This window comes from Typopeltis vanoorti, chromosome 26 (assembly GCF_054136105.1).
Source record: "Typopeltis vanoorti isolate ZY-2024b chromosome 26, IOZ_Tvanoo_1.0, whole genome shotgun sequence".
NCBI classification, from domain to species: Eukaryota; Metazoa; Arthropoda; class Arachnida; order Uropygi; family Thelyphonidae; genus Typopeltis; species Typopeltis vanoorti.
The window spans coordinates 22,065,733-22,083,182 of record NC_143574.1 but is presented as its reverse complement, the minus strand read 5'-3'; the positions used below and the strand labels follow the sequence as shown (position 1 = coordinate 22,083,182).

The 17,450-nt window shown below is 34.2% G+C and overlaps 1 protein-coding gene across 3 annotated transcripts in view; it reads left to right on the top strand.

Annotated features, from left to right (window-relative positions):
- Positions 1-17,450, top strand: part of Ctl2 (Choline transporter-like 2) — a 278,235-nt gene that overhangs the window by 82,476 nt on the left and 178,309 nt on the right. For all 3 annotated transcript variants that reach the window (XM_090414973.1, XM_090414971.1, XM_090414972.1), the window contains 2 exons: positions 5,611-5,727; positions 12,396-12,465. In XM_090414973.1, the coding sequence (XP_090271099.1) occupies positions 5,611-5,727; positions 12,396-12,465 (187 nt within the window). The remainder of the gene's footprint in view (positions 1-5,610; positions 5,728-12,395; positions 12,466-17,450) is intronic.

The window sequence follows — 17,450 nt, the reverse complement described above, 5'->3', positions numbered from 1 at the left end:
GATTTGGTACTTTTCTAATTCCTCAGCTAGCTCCATTTCTTTGCCATAAAGGCTTCTTATGTTGATAGTACCAATCTTTAACTCTGATGTTGAGTTGGGGTGTGTTTTCGGATTTGTTCCAGTAGCTGACTTTTTGCCATTCGCCCTGGTTCCTTGGCAAAAACAATGGGGGGGGGCCTTGTTTAACCGGGCGACGCCCCAGCCGGCATGAAATTTTGTCATGTCGTACCATCAATTTTTATTTTGGTTTATCCAATAAGAATACAATTTGGTCGGCTAAATCCCAATTTGCCAGCTCATCCTCGTTCGTTCAGTATCCAAGCAGATACCCAACAGAGTGCGTTGTCTGACCTAATGTCCAATCCTTCACCATGAGAAGGTGAGGATTGGACATTAGGTCAGAAGCCCTGGTCGGTTCTCTGCATCCCTTTAAAGGCTATGTGGAGGTCTCCTCTCAATTATACAGCTTTGACCCTTAAGCACCCAAACTTATTGGGTTTTAATTGCTTATTTTTAATAAACCCCTTATTTATATTATAATGTGGTCTCAGTACCAAAAACTTCCCACAGAACTTCTTTCTTCCAGTTTCTCACTCTTTCATGCTTTTCCCATTCGCTTTTTCATTGATTCATTGTCTCTCTTGCTGAGCCATATGCCAACCATTGCTCCAGTTGCTTTATCTCATATTTTGTAATGTGAAGGACTTCATGTAAGCAGACTGTTTCTCTCCTCACTGTCACCTCATAGAGTTAACAATAGTAGATATTTCATCTACTGTTGTTAACTCCTCCGTTGCATTCTCTACACTTTCACTGCCAGCCTGGTTGGCTGAATGGTTAACATAGCTGCTCTCCAGTCAAGAGGTTGCAGGTTTGAATCCTGCCAAGGGTATGGATGTTTGTGATTGTCATACAAACCAGTTACCATATATAGTGCCATGACCTGTGTCCTGACACAGTATGACCTTTGGTGTCTTTGCAACCATAAAAATCATATAAAAAACACTTTCACTATCCTATTTTATATTGTTAATATATTGTAAGTAACTTCATTCATCTCCTTTCTACATGATTCTTGTTTCTTATGTTCACACACAAAGCACTTCAGACATATCCTCTCTGTGCTCTCACTTTAATGCTATAAGCCATTCTCTTGGCAATGAATAGATTGAACAAACGCTACATCATATGAAATCCCACGTTTCATTTAACAAGGAAGCCTTGGCTGGCATTTTTCTCTTACTCATTGTGACATGTAAAATGCTTTTTAAATGATATCACATAATAAATTTCATAAACACTTACACACTTCCCTATACAGCCTAAAATAAGTAAAATACTACAAATAGTCTTCTTCCTTTTTATGTATTAGGCCTAGTGGCCTGTTACAGAGAGGTCCTTAGCCCTTCCAAACCATACCTGTCCTGAGGATAAGGTGGTTAGTCCTATGTCTGTAGATGTGTGTGTGTGTGCATGGGGTTGGTTTGCACGTTCTGGGGGACGAAAAACCCGAGTTTCCAGGTAGACCCCCCCCCCTTCAACCTCTGTATGAGACCAGCTAACTTGCCTTTCATCGAAAAAGACCAGATAAAGGTTCCTCAAAAGAGTTTTTTCACTGATGGGAATCGAACCCATATCTTTCTGACCAAAGGGCTTCATCTATACTGACTGAGCTATAGAGGCTCACTACAAATAGTAATTATTAAAATTACTAATATTTGCTAAAAATAAAAGATTTATCTGTATTCCACATGCAGCTTTGCAGCTTCTATGCCCTACATTAATGCAAGTTCAACCACCTTGTGCAACAGTTTCGCTTGTGATATCCTCTCAGATGCCTTAGTGTATCGATTCCCTTTATCGAACTCAGCCATAACATTATTTTAAAATATTATTAATAATATTATTATATAGATATCTATGGAGTTGAGAACCCATTGTAGGAGACCCACACTCACCATTATTCACCCAATACCACTCTTTCTTATACATCTCCTTAAATTCATTCACTGCCAGGGCACTCACAGCTATCATTCCAGTCCTTTTGCCTTACTCCAAGCAAATAATCTAGTCTGCACACCCATACTGATCACACTCTTAAACAACTTCCACAAGAATCCTTGATTTTCTCTTTACTCATCATGTATTGAAAAATTTCTTTTATGTCATTCTTATAGAACCCTTTTTTAAAAAATAATTTATAAGTTTCTATCACATCCCATCTTATTCATCTAGCTGATCTTCACAACACATTTGTCTTCAATCTGGCCACATCATAAGCATTCCAAGTCTTGTCACCAGCTTGATTATTTACCTCTGGATGCTCTCCACCACCTCCTCATCTCCAAGAAACCCAGGTGACCAAATTCGTCACATTAATCAAGATGCAACCATATCATATCTTATAAAGAGGGATAACAACCTTCCTATCTCTACTTGTTCATGTGTTTCTCAATCTGTAAAAAAAAAGAAAGCATTATGGAAGGAATATGAACAAATGATCAACATGCTCATGAGCAATAGAAGTGCAATAAAGTGCAAGCAAGAAGGGTAAGAAGTATGGTAAGGAAGGCTAAATCAGATTTTGAGCAAAAATAGCTAAGCAGGCCAAAGTAAATCCAAAGTAAAGTAAATCCAGTTCTCCTAATCCTTGCTTCCCTTCTACATATTGCATGGCTTCATTGACACCAGTATGGCATATGCTGATAAAGTACTCATTCAATATTTCCTCTTTGCAATGGTCACTCTGCTGCCATGACTATCTGCCAATGTTAACCTGTCATAATTATTCTTCCTCTTGCTTACCATATAGCAGAAGAATTCGCAAAAGAAATTTTCACCTAACCAGCCAGTCTCCTCTCATATTGCAACTATTCTTTTTTTTTACCATGCGTGTCACCTTCCTAGCCTACACTTTATACTCTTCATGGATTTGATCGCTACCAACTGTCTTATACCTCCTCCATAACATTTTATTTTATGACGACACAGCTTGCTTGATTTTACTGTTCATCCATTTCATTCCTACTCTATTTATTTGCTTACCCTTGGTATGCAGTTATACGGTGCTTGTGTTAGAATACTGCCTTGTGAATTTCCATGCACTGCCAACATCTCTTCTGCACAGCTCGTTTACCCAACGTATTGATGCTAGTTAACTACAGAGCTTCCCATAATTACCTTTTAAAAATATTTTTTGGAATTTACAACCATGTTAAAAAAACTTTTTTATTATCCCGACATTTCGATCTTCATATCAAGATCATCTGGAGCATACATAAATATACAAGACAAGCTGAGTTACATTATTAACTGTAAGCTAGAGAAACAATGATTTGATCACATTGTTATATATATTGTGTGTCTGTGCACCTTGGTTATGGCATCACTTTCCTGTTATTTCTCTATCCTAAATCCCTGTCGTACCTACTAAGCCTGAAATCTCTAACCTATCTCTTTGGGACCGCTTCTCCTTTCGGAACTCTTTTATTTTACATCTCTAGGTTAAATAAGTACACATTCATCATAAAACACTAGATCAAAATTCTAAGTAAAACTTGCTAACAAAGATCAATTCACATTCAACTAAGTGTTGCATACTCTCAGACTTTCAGACTACTAGTCCAATATGATTAACACGTTACTGAGCACAAAAGTCACTTAAAAGTTCTTTTTCTTCTCAATTAGAAATCTGTTCTTCTCTCTTTGCCCCCAATACTAATTGTTACAAGAATAAGGAATTTACTGCACATTACCAGTGTCCTGAGTGGATATTGCGCTTCTATCATCCGTCCTTTGTAGTCAGATGTCTTTCTGCTTTATCGAGTCGTGTCCACGTGGAGGTTACACTGATCGACGCAAATCACCATTCCTTGCACTTTGCCGCACAAACGCTCGTCTACTGGATCGATATCGTCATCTCGGCTGTCCTTTTTGGGGAACTTTTACCGATGGTAGTTGGTGTCTGTCGTCAGCTCACGTACAGCATGCCTGACTCCTTCAGCTAGCAACTGGGAAGGAGATTACTTCCAGTGCCGTCGATCGGTCAGCACTCTGCTTGTCCACACGAGAAAACAGGAACAGAAAAAACGGGGCACTCAAACCCGAGTGAACTCCCTTTTTATTCTTCTTTGTAGCACCCTCTTTTCGTAATGGAGGATCTCTCACTGTGCTCTCCTATTCGCCCCTATGCGATTGCATCACACTTCTGCTCCTTGAAGAGCGCCATTTCGCCGAACGTGAGTTCAGCTCGCCTTCCACGAACGTTTCTGTTGCGGCATTATGTCATCGTGGGCAGCTAGCTAGTAACCTTTGAACCTTTGTTTGCACTTAGATTTACATTCTTACACAGAGTATAATTTTGACATCAATAATTTTAACAATATAATTCTACTTAGACATACAATTTTCTCCTCAACTTTACTTCTTTCTAAGGTAATTGTAACAGGTTTTCTTTTATATTTTTCTTACTTAACTAATAGTGCAAGCATTTCTAGCTCAGAATTGTGTTTCTTGTTAAATCTTGAATGAATGACTTTTTTGTTGAAAGAGTCCCCATTCAGGATCTAACATGTTATTCTACTGGCATGACCTCTAGTGAAAAAAAAAAAAATTATTTTTTTTTCCATTAGAGATCATGCCAGTAGAATAACATGTGATCAAATCATTGTTTCTCTAGCTTACAGTTAATAATGTAACTCAGCTTGTCTTGTATATTTATGTATGCTCCAGATGATGATCTTGATATGAAGATCGAAATGTCGGGATAATAAAAAAGTTTTTTAACACGGTTGTAAATTCCATAAAATTTTTAAATGAATGTTGATCACCATGTAACACTAAAAGAAAGGATTCCCATAATTAACTGTATTATAATTCCAAAATATATCCCTTTTTGGCAGTTACTTTTTCTTGTTTCACCATTTCCTAAACATGATCCCTCTCACCAACTGGCAGCAGTGTTAATACCTTATTAACAACTATCTTGTGAAGTTATCACCAAATCCAGAACACTAAAGCCTCTAGTTTCTTCAGTCATATGCTGCTTATGATATTTATCCCTCAAAAATTCAACAAACTCGCTTTCCTTGTTCCCATATACTATCTCTTCTTTCCATTCTATGTTCCTGTAATTAGTCTCCCATTAGGATCACCTTCTTTTTACATGTCCCAAAAATTGATTTTAAACGAATGACTAAACATTTTACAATCAGTACATTCTATGGCCTATAACAGCATCCTATTAGATATACTAGTTGATTAATTTCACCTTCAACTTCCTCTCCCCTCCATCCCCTTTTCTCCTTCTTGTCCTTTCAGAAATTGTATATTCTTCCATTTCTATTCCCAACATTACATCATAATCAGACAACCAAATTTCACTTGTACCGATGATCTTTGGGTATTCTGACTCAGTGCAACAAACTCGGCTCTCTTATTTCGAATAATCATTGCATTTGTATACAAACATAACAAGCCCTGTGTCTTTAAAGCCATTCTACCAGCACCTTCTCTACTCTAGTTGCTATAAATATATGTAAGCATGTATTTAATTCAAGGCTGAAGAATAGTCTTCTATAAAAATATAACAATAATTTTCCTTTCTGTTAGGTGTGTGTGTCACAGTGCCCAAATTCGACATATTCATTTCTGTCTGTATTCAAGGATGGTAAATTAAATAAGGACCTATTAATATGCAAAGATGATGATGTAAAGGATTCGATAACGGTAAATGTATCAGCAATATTTTACATTTTTTTTATTATTAATAGTTTAAAAATAGGAATCTTATAATTTCATCCATAAATTTGTGAATCTCTGTCATTTTATTAATTTTCCTTTACTCTGATAGTTTGTTTATAAAATGTGAAATTTCTTTAAATAAGCTAATTTTGGAGAAATACTTGCAATTAACTTTCAAGATCGAGTACAATTAATGTCAGAAAATGCAGTTCAGTATATGAATGAATTTTTAATGGCACTTGTGTCCTTGTGGCATAATAAAGTTTATTAGACACATATTCACCAGAATGTGTGTAATACACAAGAAAAAAAAAAATTAGACACATATTCACCAGAATGTGTGTAATACACAAGAAAAAAAAAAAAAAAATTCAGTATATAAGTTTTGACAAATACTGTCTGCAGTGACCTAAAAGTCTTGGAATTTATGTCTTCCATTCAGAAGAACCATAACAAGTAAATAGGATAATGCATTGTTGTACAAAATAACTAAGCATTTACCCAAATGCTTTATTTTATATATACATCGACTAGATGATTAATTTTGAATTCCCAGAACAACTTTTTTGATATATCATGGCTTGACATGAGTGTTTATTGATAAGACCATCCAAGATATTATTACCTTTCAAATGGTTAAGGAACATTGCATTCCAGAATCTTATTTTCAACTACATTTTACCATAGCATAAGCAATTAATATGATATTTCATATATAAGCTTTTGTTTGCTTAGCTGTGGTCAAATATGGATGAAAATAGGAAAATACATAAAAAAAAAAAACGACTTTTATATTCCCAAAAGGACTAGCAGAGCTCTGTTATCCCTTACTGACTTTTGGAAGTTGATAGTCAGTCGCCACCCTTAGATGTCACTAATAGTTGAGCTCATGGCTATTCGATGATTTCAAGATAACAGGGAGAGAATATGATGGACGACTGTGGTCATCACATTATCTAAAATCTACTACAGCTGACCTTTGAAGAACACAGGTTTGAACTGCACGGGTCCACTTTCCACTTTTTTTTTTTTTTTGAATAAATATATTTGAAAATTTTTTTTGAGATTTGCAGCAATTTGAAAAAACTCGCAGACAAACCGCGTAGCTTAGAAATATAGAAAAAATTTAAAAAAAAGTTATGTCATGAATGCATAAAATATATGTAGATACTAGTCTATTTTATAATTTATTACCATAAAATACAGAAATCTATTATAAAAGGCTAAAATTTATCAAAACTTACACAAACACTTACAGATCATGCATGCCTCCATTCATAGTCAAGAAATGTAAACAAATGTGAAGATGGAGTATTGAATCATAACTGCATAAAATTAACTTATTAATTATTTAATTAGTTAAATTAATTAGCATAAAATACAAAATTTATAACGATTCATTAGTGTGTGTTGGCTAGGCTACTGTGACGCAATCATATCAATTACACTAGGCTACCATAAAGCCTAAAATGAATCCTACCATGAATTGTTATACCTGTAAATAAATATGAATAATTTCTTTTTCACATTATCTTTTCATTTTTTATGTCTAGTGTAAGTAATATGTATAATATTTACAGTGTTTTGTATCATATTAAACAATATTACTTACACTAGACGATGTAAACTTGCTGGACCAATAAATACAGTACATTATGGTAAATGTATTTTCACTTCCTTATGATTTTCTTTAATACCATTTCTTTTCTCTAGCTTACTTTATTGTAAGAATATAGTATATAATATGCATACCATACAAAATATGCGTTGACTGATTATTTATGTTATCGGTAAGGCTTCTGATCAACAGTTAAGTTTTTAGAAAGTTGAAAGTTATATGTGAATTTTCAAAATATGTGTGTGTGTGGGGGGGATTGGCACCTTTAATCCCTGTGTTGTTCAAGGGTCAACTGTACTCATATTGTCTGAAATAGTATAAGTTTTACATTTGATTTTTCTGAGATGTGGAATTTAAATCCCAAGTTTCAAGGAGAAATGAAAACCCCTTTTGTATATGCCAGATATTGACTAAATTGTAAACCAGCTTAAAAAAACCCAGAATAAAACCTATGATAGCTTTCTTCTGGTAGCCTTGCATTATGGCACCAGAAATGTTGCCACAAGACTATAGAGGCAGTCTGATTATCTGGACTGATTAAAGCAATTTTTGTATGTAAAATGCTTACTGTATATAACAACTCTATAAAGACATAAATATATAAGTTGATATTTGTAATTAAGAAAAAAGTGCTGAAACATTGAAGTCATCTCTTATACTTCAGGTACTAATTGTGAACTTTCGAATTTGGCAATGGAAAATATTGTCCAACTCCTACTGTAATGCGTACTGTGTAGTGGTGTTATATTAATTGCATGTATTGTGTTCTAATAAGCTTTTGCTTTTATACCCTTTCCTTTTTTTTTTACCAGAGGTCAGGCCAATAGTTTTAATGGTTGACCAGTAACTTTAGCATACCATGTAGATTGTAGTGTGGCTTGTTTCTTTGTTTATATATGTATGTATACTCCAGATGATGACCTTAATGTGAAGGTTGAAACGTCGAGTGATTATTTTGCTTAATATTGAACTGAAGTTTTACCCTAACACTGTAGTTGTTTTCATAATTTCTAAGATGTTTACTTTTATAGTATGCTAATCAGAATATTAATATATTGATATATTAATATATTTTGTTATAAATATTTGTATTTAATAAATGTATTCATTGGGATAAGCATGTAGTTTTTTTTCATTTAAATCATAATGAAACTTTACTGGTATGTTAACTATATGAATTACAATATACAAAATTGAAGTTATAAATTACAGTAAAGTAAACACTTGCTATAATTTATATTTACATGTACATTACTTAAATATAAGAAAAAGTAATGGGTAAGAAGCTGTCTGCAGTAAGTGTAAAATTTGTGTTTGTCTTATACATTGTATTATACTGTACTATAATGTGCTGTATAATACTGTACTGTGCTATAATAAACAAGTATACAGTGCTTCTGTGTGCTTACCAATAAAATAATTATCAGGAAATCCATGGAGCAAGAGTAATTCTTCAAAGCTATGCCTACATAATATTAAAGTAAAAGTGATAAGTGTAAAATTTGTCAACTTATTAGCTAGTATAGCATAAAATAAACATTTTGGAAAGAAATTTCAGAGGTTGTCTTATACACTCAGTTTGGCAGCTAAATCCCAAATTACCAGCCCATCCTCATTCATTTAGTATCCAGGTAAATACCTGCTAATGGAGTACTCCATGAGAGGGTGGGGATTGGAGGTCAGAAAACCTGTCAGTTCTCTGCATTCCTTCAAAGGCTACATGTAGGTCTCTCAGCTATTCCAGCTTTCATCCTTAAGCAACTCCCCCTCCACCTCCAGAAAATTTTTCACTACCCTAGGAAAATTGTCAATAGGAAGGTAGCAATGATGTAACGTTTTCATATAGTACTATCATAATATCATGTACATTCCCTGAAGATACATATCAGGAATTTCATTTTGAAATGTTTAAATCTGGAAGTATAAACTTTTGTTTATCAACAAGGTTCCTGATTACACTCACTTGATACAAAAGGCCTATTTGAAAGGTTGGATTTTATATGATTGAAGTAGGGCTGTTGTCATCACAACCTGTCAAAGAGAAAAACTGGGAAACGGGGGGGGGGGAAATAATACACACACACAAATTTCCATACTGAGTATCACAGCAAAATTTATGTAAATATACACTGCTTGGAAAAAAGACAATAGACCCCCCCAGGCAAGGTGCATGATGCCATGTAACGAGTCACGTTATAAATTGGAGGAATATGATACTCCCAGTTAGTGTCCAGGTGAAATGGCTGCGAGAAGGGAACTACTGATGGAGTTTGATGTCATTGTGTTAGGATGCCATGTTGAAGGTTTATTTGTTTGGCAGATTGTTGACAAACTGGGCCATCCCAGGTCAACAATCAGTGATACCTTATTGAGATGGAAGTGCAGGAAGTCAACTGCAAGTGCTTCCCACAGTGCACAACCCACCACACTCACTGATATATTTATTGAAGGGTGCTATGAAAGATATGTAAAAACTGCCATTCGTCGGCTGATACATTGAATGTGGAATTCCGGACATTGATTAGAATACGAATCTGCACAAAAACATTCAGAACTGAGGCACAACATGGGTTTCCATAGTAGGACTGCAACATGCAAGCCCCCACATTACCAGACTCATCATGCAGTGTCATCTTCATTGATGCAAAGAACGTGTACAGTGGGACATGGAAGCTTGGAAAGCTGTGTTATGAAGCAAGGAATCATGCTACACCTTCAACAAAGCAGATAACGGATATGGAAGATGCCCAGTGAATGTCTTTTACCAGCGTGCATAACCTCAACTATGAAATTTGCAGGTAGCAGTGTAATGGTATGGTCCTGTTTTTCCTGGTTTGGCCTTGGGCCTCTGTTTGTTTTTCATTGCATTATTCATCAGCAAACACTATGCTCCAAAGTTTTATATATTGGACATGTCCTAAAAAATGTCAGTAAAATCTTAAATTATATTCGTGCAAATGAGCTTAATTGGCAGTGATTTAGTAACTTTCTAGAAGATATAGAAAGTGAATATTGTGATCTACCTTAAATAGAAATTAGATGGCTTTCCAGTCATAAAGTTTTAAAGTAATTCTTCGAATTGCTGGACGAAATTACCATTTTTTTAGAATTGAAAAATTATGAATGAGAAATATTAAAAAATGATCAATGGATAAAGGACTTGGCATTTTCCAGTTGACATTACAAGTCAACTTAATCTTAAACTACAAGGCAAACATCAAATAGTTACCATGTTCTCTCACAATATTAACGTTTTCAAACAGAAATTAATACTTTGGCAAAAGAAAATTTATCCCATTTTGAATGTTGTCAATCATTATTACAAAAATCACCGAAATTGAAATTTTCAGAATATGCCAATCAAATTAAGTTATTAGAAAATGAATTCGAAAAAAGATTTTTAGATTTTAAGAAATATGAAAATCAGTTTCACCTATTTACTTCTCCTCTATCGATTGATGTTGAAACTGTTGATGACAATTTACATTTGGCTACTTGAAAGATACCAAGAAATTTTATAAACTTGGTTTTAATCTTTTTTTCTCCAAGTAAGCCAACTTTGCACCTGAAGTATTTTCAGGTCTGAGGCAACTCGTGGTAAAGGTGGCATAAGCTCTGATCATTTGCCTAAGTATCCCATAATACAAAGCACATATCCTTACAGACATGTATAATGCTATGTATTATGGGAAGGGTCACTACCCAGACCGGTTTCAACCTTTATTGAGGTCTTGTCAGTGAGAGCCAGACCCAGAGGTGGTGATACCAAGGTTGAAGTGAAGCAGAACTTATATTTACCTATACGAGTTGCTGCAAGGTGCTTTGACCTTATTAAATAAAAATTTCATGATGAGAGAAAGATGTAGAAAGTTTTTTACCTTGGGTGTACTCACGTTAAAGATACCAAAAAATTTCGTAAACTTGGTTTTAATCCTTTTTTCCCAAGTCAGCAAACAAGTAAGTAAGCCAAGTTTGCACCTGAAGTATCTTCAGGTCTGAAGCAGCTTGTGGTAAGGGTGGCATAAGCTCGGATCACTTGCCTAAGTATCCCATAATACAAAGCACATATCCTTATGGACATGTATAATGCTATGTATTATGGGAAGGGTCATTACCCAGACTGGTTTCAACCTTTATTGAGGTCTCGTCAGTTGGAATTCAGTGTGATTCCATATTGAAACAAAAATATATGGATGTTGGAATACTAAAGTTCTGTAAATTATTTATCAGTTGTTAAATATGTGCTACAGATCAGTTGTTCTGTAGCACATATTTACTATATGTGCTACAGAACACATTCAACTTTAAAGAATAAAGCTGTGGAAATATCAAGATTAACAGACCAGCATATGCAATCAATATTGAAAATAACTACAGCTCAAAAAATTCAACCTAATTTTGAAAATTTCGTTAATAAAAAGCATTAAGTTTCTTCAAAAAATGTATAATTTATTTAAATATGTAAACTTTATATTTTATATGTATTTTTGTACTTATATACTCTAATGTTAATATTAAAAAATCTGTTTCCTCTTTATTTCAAGATTTTTTTTTCTGTTGCGACCCACGTCTTGATGTATAATTCTTAATTTGGCCCTTGGAGGTAAACGAGTTTGACATGCCTGCCCTATAGTAGTGTAATAATCACTTCAGGGATACTAATTGATCTGTAATTGTAATTGGTTGCATCAGACTAACTCTACCCTTGTATAATGGAATTATCTTGTCTTTCTTTCATTCATTAGGAATTGTATACATGCTGAGAATCAAACAGAATTCTCTGCAGTAGTGTTTTAGAATATCAATAGTATCTGTCAGCGTAAAGCGCAGTACCACTCAGGGTTGTAATTTAAAACTATAGAACTTAAAATTTTTCTTTTGTGCTTAACTGTAGAAGAGAAGGATGGATGCTGTTGTTCTTTGTGATCTATTAAAATGTTTCTATAGTACTTAATATTATTTTTGCATTCTTTGACATGGAAAGATTCCCTAAGACCTTCTGCAGTATTTAATTTTGTCTGTGTTTTGCTTTTAGGATTTATCAACATTAACAGAGGCTGTAAAAAATGGGGACTGTGCAGCATATTATTTGAAGAGTAAACCTTGTAAGCAAATGCAGTATTGCTTTTAACATTACATTTTTATGTTCATGGCTTTTAATTGTGGAATTTTTTGCATACTGTTACTGATGTTATTCATTTTTTTTTTTCATATCATTCTATATAAATGACACACTTTTACTTATATGAAAGTATATGGTATTTTTATATATATAGGTATGCATCTGTGATGTGCATAATCAGTTTATTTATTTCAATATTTTTTCTCATTATCTTATGCCTATTGTTAATTTAAATGATTGGAAGGGCATTTCTTCTTTAACAGCATGAACACTTAATGTTTGGTTGAATATTAGTGGTGTCTACTTAAGAATAACTTGAAAGAATAGATTCTGTTTCCTTGATAAGTATTATTTACATCTAAGTAGTTTTCTGCTGAAAAGTTTCTTAACAAAACTTCTCTTTCAGAGATCACATACATGACTGATTTATCTAGACTTTATCAAAAGTGCACATATATTTTGGACATATTTGATCATATAGTTTTGCAAAATATCCTACTAAAAGAAATTAAATAATAAAAATAAATCGAGCTTAAAAATGACCTTTGACTAGATGTTTGATTTTAACTATTTTGAATATAATAAATATAAGTTGTGGAGCAGCTACAAGAATAAACTGAAGAGTAATGTTTCTTGTCTTATAATTTAATGGTATTAATTCACAATATCATATCAGATAAAATGGACTATAAATTTATAAAGATGCTGATATTTTTCTGAATTATTCAAACCAACATTTTCGGAGCATAAAAACACTTGTCAGAAAATACATAGCATGAAAAGTAACTTTTGGAAATTATTCAAATTGTAATGGAGATTAAAAAAAAAGTGAGAAATGAAATCCTAGTTTGCATTCTCTTGGGCATGATATACAGGGTGTTCGGGATAAATTTGACATATTTTTAATTAATTATATTTTTCCGTAAGTTACATGTATTAACACACACTTCTCTTCATTTAAAAGTTTGGACTCTTCTTCATTCATATACAAGATGTCAGAAAGGATGGATAGCTGGAACCCACCTGAATCATGGAAGAGAATAACTTGTATCATGATGATTCGTGCCCGCCATCAAAATAAGGATATTACGACTACTGCCCAATGCTCCCTGAATACAGTAAAAACAATCAGGCATGAACTAGAGACTTGCAATGGTGACTACGAGGATGTAGCAAGAAGAAAGATCCCTAGCAGACGATCTGATTGCGTTCGTACAGCAGAATTCCTCGCAAATCTGCAGGAACAGGTGTTGAAGAACCCTGGCATTGGAATTCGGGCTTTGTTCGTGGAGTTGCTAACTGTAGTCAAGCCCTGGATAACAAGGGTAGCCAATGGTAGGCCGTATGTATGGCAGCAGGATTCGGCCCCTTGCCACACCTCTGGGAAAAGTCAAAAATGGTTGTCTGAAAATTTCTACGACTTCACCAGTCCAAATGTTTGGCCTCCAAACTCCCCAGACCTTAACCCCATGGATTATTTTGTATGGGGCGCAGTTGAAAAAGACACCAATCGCACTTCCAGTAATACAAAAGCCCAGTTAATGGATAAAATTAAAACAGTTTTTGCGGCCCTTCCCAGGGAGACTGTAGCATCAGCTTGTTCGAGGTTCCGAAGCAGAATTGAAGCTGTGATCGATGCTAATGGTGGTTATTTTGAGTAAATCTTGTTGATAGTATTGTAATTAACTCTGCCTGTAATGTTTTTTTGTCAATTCATTAAATTTAATAGATACAAAGAAGATTTTCTTTTTCCTTACGAAACTGTCAAATTTATCCCGAACACCCTGTGTATATATATATATATATATATATATATATATATATATATATATATATATAGCTAGCCTATGGCATGTCAAAGTGGTCTCAGAGTAAAAGTCTCAAATTTTAGGTAAGTTAATGCAGCTATACTGAGATTGAATTGAGTTATCGATCTTACTTGCTCCAAAAATAGTCTCTTGGATTTGTCATGGCTTCTATATAGGAGGATATTTTCTGGGTTAGCTGCAGAAATATTTTGTTCTATAACTCTGCCAGATGTTTTCAGAGCAAGCTTGAGTAAAGTATGTAGTGATGTGAAGATTTGTATACTGGAAATCTTGTGTGAAAGGAGTTTAGATGCAGGTAATGCAGGTTCTCAAAGAATGAGGCTTATCTCCTCATTCTTTGTGGAGTTATAAATGTTATAAATGTTCTCAACATTTATAACATGCCAGCCAAAACAAAGAAGTAAATCTTCAAGGACAGGGAAGAGTGGGATGGAAATTGTATCCTCAGAGAATTAATTTCCATCTTCAGGCATCTCAAAACCACATATTAGCTTAGATGAATGATTTTAACACTTCAACTGCCTTGCCATACACTCATCACACATTTTAAAATTTAAACTCTCTGTGGTTCTTTTTTTCATCTGGGAAGTCAGATTCTTGAATTTTTGGAAAACAGATTCTTGTTATATTAACAGGATTTCTCAACTGTATGTCACAATGTTAAAACCCCTACTTGAATCCAAGTTTCTCTTTCATGATTTTCTTAGCTTCTTTGAATTATGTTCCATAAATCTTACGTTAAACATTTAATGGAGAAATTCCTCTGTAATTCTCACATTCAATTTTATTTCCTTTTTATTGATGGGAACTATGAGAGCTGTACTGCACTTATCTGGAATTCATCTACCCTCTTTAGAAGAATGATGTAGAAGAACTGGAAGAACAGTGGACATTGTTCTCTCTGTGGTTCTTTTTTTCATCTGGGAAGTCAGATTCTTGGGTTTTTGGAAAACAGATTCTTGTTATATTAACAGGATTTCTCAACTGTATATCACAATGTTAAAACCTCTATTTGACTTGAATCCAAATTTCTCTTCCAGGATTTTCGTCATGATGATGAGAGGAACCTTTATATGAGCTTTTTCAATTGAAGGTTAGTTAGCTGATCTCATATGGAGTTAGCAGGATTTGTTCCTCCTGGAAACTTGGATTTTTCATCCATATTTTTCATCTTGCGTGCAGGCAAATTTGTGATAAGAACACATGCAATTTACAGATAAAAAATACTTTAGTTGGTGATGGTGGGTGGTAGATGGCATTGTGTGTTGATGTAGTAGTAGTAGTAGTAGTATTATGTGTAGTTGGAGAATTTAGTAGCAGGGAAGACAGAGACAGATCTACATAGTAGAGTGCCCTCCTGGGATTGTGTCCTTGGAGGTGTCATGTAACAATAATAATAAACTTTCTGATCAGACCTTCTGAATTATGCAGTGTAGCCACTTGAAAACTTTTATACCTCCATATTTGAGTATTTCTGGTTAAATATCATTACTCTAGTCATTCAAATTTTGGATAGATAAGTTTATTCTATACAAAGATCATAGTACAGCAACATTTGTAACATAGCCTTGTATCATATGGCATTGCTATCAAACTCCAGTAAATTACAAGAATTATACTAACAGTTTATAGAGATGGAAGCAAACCATTTTTCAGACTCTTCCATATTGTTCACCTTAGCTGATGCATTGATTGATTACTGAGGATTTTGCAAAAGCACCACTTTTAACTGTTTCCATGTTGCTATGCTGTCCAGTCCAATTTTTTTTTTCTCAGAAAGCCATTCTCTTCAAATAGTCACTATCACACTTGAAATGAATTTACATTTATATTGTAATATATGTGTTTGAACAATATTTTTTTTTTAAATAGCAGACATTGGAAAGAAAACCATCAGGGGAAGAAATAACCACCTTTAATCTCAACTGATCTACTCCCAAATAAATCAAATAAATAATACTAATTGAACTATCTTATATACAAAACTGTTTTGAGAGTTTTTCTTTCCAGTGGTGTAAGTTTCATTTTTGTACGAGGGTCATTTCAAAAGTTCTGCATATTGTTTGTCCATGACCATTGGGATGTGATGATGGAAACTGCTGCATTAGTATGTCAGTTGTAAACCAGATCAAAATAGAGAAATGTAAGGCTATGTGCTTCACATGAAGCATTTTGGTCTTATGGAAAACCATGGTACTTTCTTACCCATACAGTCCTGGCATGAGTTCTCCAGACTTCAGTCTGTTCCCGTTGAAGGAACTGCTCCGTGAGAAATGCTTCACTATTATTGATGAGGTTTTTGTGTCACTTACCCAAATGTTGGTTAATGATTAAGCAGAATGGAGAATTTATTGAAGACCTATAATACATTTTGCTAAATAAATGTTTTGTTTAACAACAGGAGTTATACAAAAGAATGAAGTTATACAATTTCAGAAGTTATACAATATGCATAACTTCTGAAAAGATCTTCAATAGTTATTGTACTATTATGGAGAGATGGAGTTATATTCAAGTAAATACTCAAATGGTATTTACTTGAATATAACTCGCCTTTGCATATATCTCGCACCCCTGATTTTACTTTATGAAAAAAAAAAGAAATTAAAAAGTTTTGCATATACCTCACACACGAAAAAAAGTTTGAAACTTTAAGAAATATGGTGAATGTTGTTATAGCAGTTTCAGATATTTTGGAATTTGCTTGAAGAGAATCAGCATTTCAACTCAACAATCATCGGCTTGCCTTTATTATTGAGTAGCGTGATCTTTTGTTAATACCACACTAGTTATATGCATAGAGATGGAAACAACCAGTAGAGAAAATGCCGCATACAACAACAACAGAAAATGGTGAAAAAAGTGTGATAGTGCACACAACTGGATGTGAAAAACTGCAGTGCACCATCATCCTCGCAATTACTGCAGATGGAAGAAAGTTGTCTCCTTATATAATATTCAAAAGGAAGATAATGCCAAAGAGGAAATTACCCCCCTGGAATTCATGTAAGATTTCAAGAAAAAGGGTGGATGGACACTATAATGGTTCAAGATTGGATTAGAACAGTTTGAAACTGCTCTTGAGACTGGAAGTAGCAATAGTGAATAGGAGATTCTGGGTATGTCATATCCATTTTTA